Source organism: Haliotis rubra, unplaced genomic scaffold (genome assembly GCF_003918875.1).
Source record: "Haliotis rubra isolate DU_JTF1 unplaced genomic scaffold, ASM391887v1 Scf44, whole genome shotgun sequence".
In the NCBI taxonomy this organism is placed as follows: Eukaryota; Metazoa; Mollusca; class Gastropoda; order Lepetellida; family Haliotidae; genus Haliotis; species Haliotis rubra.
The window spans coordinates 3,332,940-3,341,525 of NW_025767124.1; the positions used below are offsets into that span (position 1 = coordinate 3,332,940).

General features: G+C 35.9%; 1 protein-coding gene across 5 annotated transcripts in view; it reads left to right on the top strand.

The window, feature by feature from the left end:
• The window catches only part of LOC124289356 (putative E3 ubiquitin-protein ligase UNKL), a 28,611-nt gene extending 21,060 nt beyond the window's left edge, over nucleotides 1–7,551 (top strand). For 4 of the 5 annotated variants that reach the window (XM_046725968.1, XM_046725969.1, XM_046725970.1 and 1 more), the window contains one exon: nucleotides 327–7,551. In XM_046725968.1, coding sequence (XP_046581924.1) covers nucleotides 327–497 — 171 coding nt within the window. In that variant the 3' untranslated portion in view covers nucleotides 498–7,551. The remainder of the gene's footprint in view (nucleotides 1–326) is intronic. The other variant, XR_006901676.1, reaches the window with a different exon arrangement.
• The last annotated feature ends 1,035 nt before the right edge of the window (nucleotides 7,552–8,586 follow it).

Sequence of the window (8,586 nt, forward strand, 5' to 3'; positions counted from 1 at the left end):
GTTGTCCAAAATACACCTCAACATGCATTTCCTCTAGTTTCTCTTCTCAGTTTAAATGGCATTGTGTTTTCATAGTTTCTCTTGCTTCTTTATGTTGAAGACAATAGAAACATAACAGTGGATTGGCATTTTTATGAAAACTGTAAAATGTGACACAATGGTAGATGAGTTTCTTTTGTGTCTGTATGCAGAACTGTAATAGAAATGTGACTTTTCAAACCAATTTACAGATGACTGAAGCCAGAACTGCCCTCATAGATAACATGACATGAATTCAGGTGTTGTCTCCTTTCATATGAAATGCTATCTCTCTTGTTTCTTTTCAGATAATTTATCAACAAACATCAACAAAGTGCTTAGTTTGTCAGACCAACAAAAGGAACGTGTCCATTCTCCCGTGTAGTCATCGAGTGTTGTGTGAGGCTTGTGCCACCAAGACCAGGAACTGTCCATTCTGTCATGTTCCCATTCAGACAACTTCCGTCAACTTCTTGTAATGTCAACCCAAACTAGATCATGTACTTATTTTATCTCTATGTTACATAAGTTATCATTGGGTAAATAGCATTTTCTTAACTTCCAGGTGTGAAATAACTTTATCAATGCAAAACCAACTTTGGAAGTCTTGACAGATTTGTGATTCTTGTGTTTGGGGAAATCTCATGGATTGTAATTGGATGATAGCCCTTCTAAGAGTTAATACATTGAACCACCCAGTGGAATCTTGCAATGTGTGTGTAACCAACTGTAGTGCTACTGCCTTGAATTGAATCAACTGAAAAGGAATCCTGTCAGAAAATTGTTGATTTTACATACAGTCAAATAAGGAGTCATCTGATCTGTTAATTAAATGGTTTTATTATGATACATGTAGGAGAGATATTAAGAAAAGGGCAAAATATGTATTTACAGACTATTTATTGTCTAAATTAACCATATGTTTTCTGTTAAAATTTTATTGCCCTCCTAACTTGATTTTAATAACTGTCAGTAAATCCAACATTTGACACCACTTGCCTCCAGTAAACAGCAGGATTATTTCTCTTAGAACTGCACATGGTGTCTTCTAATACATATATTTCAGAGAGATATAAATAGCTCTTCTTGTTTTCAAGTTATCAATGATACTTCTGAGATTGAATTCTATTTTGTGGTCATTAATGTCAATGGTTGTAAGCATGAACTATTACTGTTTTATTAGGAATGTTTAATAAGGATTTTTTCATCAGGGATGTTTTGGACACTGAAAAGTAAGAAAAGTGACTGTCTCAGAAACTTAATGTCAATGACCAGTTTTCAAGACGTCTATTTTGGAAGAGGAAACATCTGTGAGGCTCATATCCTCCGAGCAGTTGAGGGGCAGTGTGAATGGTGGTTTGGTTTTCTAACTGACTTATTCCTCAACTCAGGGAACAAAGCAACTGGAGAGTTGTTATAATGAAGTGGATGAATTTGACACTGATCACTAGGGGCGACTGTCAACATCATGTTGTTATTGCATCTGTATTGTCATAATCAACAACATTAGGGTGACACTATTGCAGTTTAAATATGACTCTTGCAACAGTATTGCCATAGTCTGCAACAAAAATGGGACAATGTTGCAGTTTAGGTATGATTATTGCAGTAGTATTGCCATAATCAGCTTCAAGAATGTGACAATGTTGCAGCTTAGGTATGATTCTTGGAACAGTATTGCCATAGTCAGTAATAATTAATGGGACAATGTTGCAGTTTAAGCATGATTATTGCAATAGTATTGCCAGATTCTGCAAAATTTTGAAATACTGTTGCAATGTATGTATAACTTTCACAACTGTGTGCTACATTATTGCAATAATGCTGTAGTTTTAGGTGTGACTTTTACAATATTTTGGCAGTAGTCAGTAACTTTAGGACAATGCTGTAATGTTCAGCAGTTTGGCTATCACCCCTTCAGTTGTGTAATGTAAATTTTCTTTGGGTTAACATGATAAATCCTGAATGGAGGGAATCAACAGATTTTTAAATTAACTGAGGTTCCTCTCATGAAAAATGCATGCACCTATTCTGAATGGAAGCAAAGTTTCCCAATGAGCAAGGTATATTTTGGATGAAAACAGAAGGGGAAAAGTCTTTCTTTATCCCATGTTTTATTGGCCATCAGTGCATGTGTCCTTGTAGCATGGTATTGATGTTGACTTTCGTTGTCGCTGCCATGCGTTGATGATCAGCCATTACACCCCCACTGATCATTGTAAAGATTTCAGGTTGAGTAGTCTGAAGAAACATTTGATGTTCTGCACAGCACTTAGATCCCAGGCAACAGCGGTCATTGTGCATGGAAATAGCAGCCCTTACTAGATATCAGCTTGAAGCAGAAGGAAGTCATGAACAGATGATTACTGAAATTCTTTAATCTAACACTTAACAGGGCTCCATTTAAGTATTTAGAACTTTCACCGGTGCAGCCTGAGACTGCAAATTGCAACCTCATCTATTTATACCAAATTGCACCCAGTGCATATTAATGTTGTTCTGTTTTCAGCTGGAAAAAAGTGATAACAAACCGGTGTGCAATTTTAAGTAAGATCAAATGATTTTATTAGACCCAGAATAACAATGTTCTAAATCATCTATGCCAAAACACAAGCATTGTGTCTGATTTTAGATTGAGCTGCAAGTGCAACCTGTTTTGTCTGGTGCAACAAAGTTATTAACTAATGTTGCTCCAGGTGCAAAAAGGTCATTGATACAGGTTGCTCCTGGTGCAAGTGGGTTTTATTTCTTTGAATTGAGCTGTGCTAAGTAAGAAGAAGCATTAAATTCCATAACAATGCTCGGACTCCCTGGTAACAATTCCCAAAATTAGCCACAGTAAAAGCAGAGCCTTTGTTCTGTCATTGTCCACAGATACAAATATTCTATATTCAGTGTACAGTTCAATTGTTTAAAGTATGTATTATGCACTTCTAGTTCAACCGATGATCTTAAGATGGGTAGGTCATGATGACTTAATGCATACATAAAGCATGAAGGTTTGGATTAGTAGAACAGGAGCAGACATTTACTTTTGCCAACTTCTTCATTTTTCTTTTCATAAAAGAAGATATAAACTGATTATTCTTTGGGTATTGGATTGTTTAGTTTTAGCAGTAATAAACAAGGTATTCACTTGTTGCTGAGAAATTTTTCTAGATTACATTCAACCTTGAAATTGAGTTCCATATGATACAGCAGACTTTTGTTTAAGTTGTCTACTAACATCAAATGAAAATTCATAATGCAGTGTGTCATAAACCAGTCTAGAAGAATATTTGAATTCTAGTATGAAATGTTGTTAACAGTAGTGCTGCTTGAGTGTTTTCTGCCTTATTTAGAGATTTTACCAAGTGTTTCCATGCTGTTTATGTGGTAAAGTACCTAGTAAATTCTCATCTGTACATAGAAATGACATAAGAAGGGAAGTAACTCTAGTCTCAACTGCAGTCAGTGGGCTGCAGATATTGTGCACATTGCGAGACATTGTTTGTGCATGTTTCTTTTATTGTGAAACACAGTAATCAGCTGGTCTGAAAAAGAATAAGAAATATGCAAGCATTTGAACTAATACAATTTCTTTGTGAGTCTTACATAAAGGACTTTCACAAACATTTATTAACATTTATGATTTGCGGATTTGACATGTAGTGGATGTAAATATGAACATCTTTCCAATATGCCCGTTTTCTGTGATGATCAAAGAGTAGAGAGTTTGGTAACAGCAACTTTGTGAAACTGTATTTTGTAGGGTGTAAATACGTCTTATAGATTCTATGGCGCTTGACTGTAAGAATTCATCTGAGTATTTCCTATAATTTACTATTACACATAATGATCACCTTTACAAGTAAGGAGGTAAATCCTTCTGTTTGATGTCAAAATGGATTCACTTTTGGCAAGGCCAGACCATTTTAAATAATCACAATAATACAATGGGGTACACTTATGATATGCCAAACTATCCTTGAAGCAACTCAAAGTGCTACATTTACGCTACATTAGACAGTGGATCTGTGTTCTCTCCATTCATCCTGTGCTCCCTAGGGAGTATACAACCCCCAAGAGACAATGCCATATGAAATAATGCCAAATTACCCAGGCCAAAAAGAGCATGTTGTCATACAGGTGTTTCATTGCTTTGTTTGGGGTTGACAAATAAATGATACCATAGTGATCATGAACAAGTCTGTCATTAATATTAAACAAGCATTGCTTGCAGAAATTTTCACAAATGCGTGTTTATGAAAAATAGTCTGTAAATAACAAATAGTTAAAGAGGTTCAATTCCCAGGCCATCTTATTATAGCATTTGCAGGTGCAGTGGTAAAATAAACTTTAGATATAATAGTTAAGTCATTAAGAATCAAAATCTGTTTGTACAAATATGCAACAACTAAATGACCTGACAAATTTCTCAATGTCTAGATTTCACAACACTTTGGTGTTTAAATTTGATTCAAGCAATTTAAATTAGTGAAGTAAGACAAGCTCAAAGTAAGGCGATAATGGCAGCAGTATATACACGTAGTATATACAAGCATTGTACAAACCCCATAGGCTCTGAAAGTAGTCCTCATGACCGGCATGTATGTTATTGAACAAGAAATGCTTTCATGTCAAAGAAAAACATGAGTGCCAGGTCTCTGTTTGAAATGAAGATGCTTTCAATCAGAGACTTCTTTGTTTAGTTTGTAGTTTCTACTTTGGCAACAGCTGGGGCAAGGAACTAAAATGGTCTGGCCTATGATGTCCAAAAATATCTGTAACTTTCAACTTTCTTCAGAATGTAATGTTCATATCAATGAAGAATTTTAAACAGCACCTTATTTAATCAAAATTTGTAAAACAAGATGTTTTATTAACATTTCAGTATTACTGTTCATAAATGTGTAGAAGTAATAGTCAGACCATTACTTATATAATTTAGTGTATATATTTGTCTTAACCGTGAACCCAGTACTGATGTGGAATGGCGTAACATATCCTATGGAACATTTTTTCCTAAGAAACAACTACTCCTCTACATCCGTGTTCAGTAATGTGAGATATTTCTGATGAGTGTTATATTTTTAATAGCATTTACCGATGAAGAAGACGGAAATTCTGGGATGAAGACAAACTGGTTGCTGGGCACTAACGTTTGTGTGTTGTGGCACTCCCAAAACTTGAGAGGCTTTTACCATGATGTATATTGTCACAAGATTGAAATATTGCTTATCATGGTGAACACTTTACTTAAATATTTAGTTCTTTTTGTAAATTAATTATTTACAAATGTTTTCAGTAATATTCTTCCCTATTGTGTGTGTCATATGTATATTACATTGTTACTGTTTAGAATCTTCTCTTGTGTGATAAACACTGTTAGTGCTATTTGGCATTGTGCATATTTCATGTCAGGGTTTCAGTTCTAATGGATTCTGCAGGTGTTTTTTTCTTTGTATGAGTTGCTATCTGTGTTAATATCCAGCTTTGTTGGTATGATTACTTCACTCTTTGAATTCTGTTGGTTCACAGAATTGTTAGTTGACATGGTTTAAAGTCATGAAAACAATTTGAAAAATTGATGCATTGAGCCGAAACAAGGGCTTAGAACGATGACTGCATAACATAGAGTGCTAATTGTTTGATCAGCATTCTAGAAGTTGGTGAGTCAAAATTGAAGGATACAACTTTCAGGATGACAACTTCTTGTTGATTGCATTGAGCACGTTTTGATGTAGATTCTCACATGTTATCAAAAGACTTTTAGCTTGATAGCGGTGTAAGAATCTACATTGAAACGTTGCTCGATGCAATAAACAAGAAGTTGTCATCCCTAAAGGTGTATGCTTCATACAGAGTGCTATTTGATTATGTCGGTGAAATTGTTTGAATATGTACCTAGTTACTCACACATAAGTCGTTTTGATTATTTGACTTCACTGATGCTTTCATTACTTTGTTCACCCAAAGTGTTTGAGGTTTGTGTAAACAATGTAGCAATGTGATGTTATTCTTCAACTCATCAATACCTTGGAGATGTTAAACTGTCAAAACAACATGACTGATATGTTTCTTTGGAAATTATGATCTGCTTTGTATTGGACTTGAATTTGTTTTACGTGTTGTTTTGTAATGATAAGGTAATTAGTCAGTGGTGACCTTGTTTACATCTAAGACAAGTATCCTTTGATGGCATATTATGTTTCGAGCTACAAGCATTTAAACTATCTTAAGGTCAGCCACTGATTACTTCTGAAAATGAAATTCATCCGAGCTGTGAAGACTGAACATTTATGCCCCGATATAATTGGACCCAGTATTTGTACAAGTAATCTTATTTGTTTTGAATGGTATATCAGTTGAGATAACTTATGCTTCATTATGTTTCTCTGGAAGGAAATCTATCTTGAAAAGGATTTCAGAGGCGACATTTTCTGGAAGTGCAATGGCCTGGTTTCTTTGTCAATTTTGGAACATGTTGTTATCTTTTGTTGAATAGCAGAGTGATTTATTTTACTATTGTTGGTGGTGCAAAACGCATTTGTCAGATACTGATATTTAAAAGGCTTAACCATCAACTAACTGTAAGTTTGTGTAAGTGAAGATAACAAAGCAGATGAGACAATATTTTATCTTTATTACTATGTTTTAATAGCTTTGTTGTAGATTTCTTATCTGTACTGTAATGGATTGTTTCTTTGACATTACACTTCATGAAAACATCATTTTTGTCATGTTTAATTAGGCTTGAGTATATTATTTATTTGATTACCATCCATGTTTCCTGAAACAGGATTGAGACAAAGTATTTCTGTCATGGACAGACCAATAACACAGGAATGGTAGTTTGGCAAAATTTACTTGGAAATTATTTGGAGCTGTGAAGACAGCATAAGAAATCGAAAAATCTGGAAGGATTATAATCTAATTGATAATTTATGCTGGCCTGATATTAAAAAGAATTATGAAATGTTTTTACTGTTTGCCAAGGCTTATAGTAGGTAGCTTCATGCACAGCACACCTGGTATGTTTAAGTCTGTTTCCGTAGCTTTGGCTATAACAATGGTGTTATCCTGCAATTTTCATCAACAGTTATATTTTGGGGGAAATACTTGAAAACAATTAGTTCATCCTTAATCACAGTAATAAGGTCAATGTTTATTTTGATAGTAACTGTTGGGATAATATTTTGTATCCCTCATGCTACAAATGGTTATTTAGTTTTTGTCTGCCTGTCACAAGGCAGATCTACATCCACAAGGCATGAGCAAGAGCTTGAGAGATGCTGTACATAGCCTGACTGGTCCTGTATATAGGGTATGCAAGGACAGAACGTGAGAGCGAGCGTGAGTGTGATGTGGAGAGTGAGTTGCTGGCATGTAGAGGGCGCTGTAGCCACTTGCTAGACGTAATATGTGAGTCTCTAGACATTTGTGATATGTTCATCTAGGGAGAAGGAGAAGGATTTGCCAGACAACTGGCGGAGAACTCATCTTTGTAACACTTTGAAAATAATGATTGACATAAAAAAATCATTATCACTGTATCTGACTTTGTATTGTTATTCCCAAAGTTAGTGAGCAAGATGACTGGCTTTCAAGTCTGCATGTTGAAGATTTCAGTCCTCACAGAAAATATGGCGATAGGTATCTGCAGGTGAGGCCTGTTCAAATTCCTATCTTTTGGTTTCAGTGGTTTCAGAAAGGTAACTGTCATCGGTTCCCAATTGCGCAGATCGATGCTCATGCTGTTGATCACCGGATTGTCTGGCCCAGACTCGATTATTTACAGGCGGCCACCATATAGCTGGAATATTGCTGAGTGGGGTGTAAAACTAAACTCACTCACTCAGAAAGGTAACTGTTCTAACCTGAAGTGAGGCAACTAACGGCTGGGCGGTCAGGCTAGCTTTCTTCTTTGACACATGTCATCGTATCTCAGTTGTGTAGGTCGATGCTCATGTTGTTGATCACCGGACTGTCTGGTCCAGACTCGATTATTTACAGACTGCCGCCATATAGCTGGAATATTGCTGAGTGGGGTATAAAACTAAACTCACTCTAACCTGCAGGGCACATTCATGCACCATGACATCATCATCTCTTATGACGTCATTACACAATGTCGTGGACTCGGAACCAACGAACTTCGCTTGATATCATATGGAGTGGAAGAAGTTTGTGTCTTGGCCATGTACCTGAAACCTCAAATTCCTCATAGCGTGTAGTTTATTCTAGTCAAAGCCCACAATCGAATCAATAAAGTTACATACAAAATGCATCTTTGATAATAATTCTCTTGGGTTACGCAAAGACACATTGGGTTACGGCATTGTAGACGGATGCCAAATGACGCCATGTGGATCCCGTTACTTTCAAGACTATTTTCAATTTTGTTACTATTTCTGCGCTCGTTATTCATGTTTTGTATCATTAGGATATGTCTGACACTTAGACAGTCTTTTCGAAAAACGACACGCACACACTATTTTCATGGTCTATTCTGCTTCCCCCGTGCCCACGAAGCGTTGACAACAAAGCAATGACGTAAACATGTCTCAGTATATTATAAACACGTGA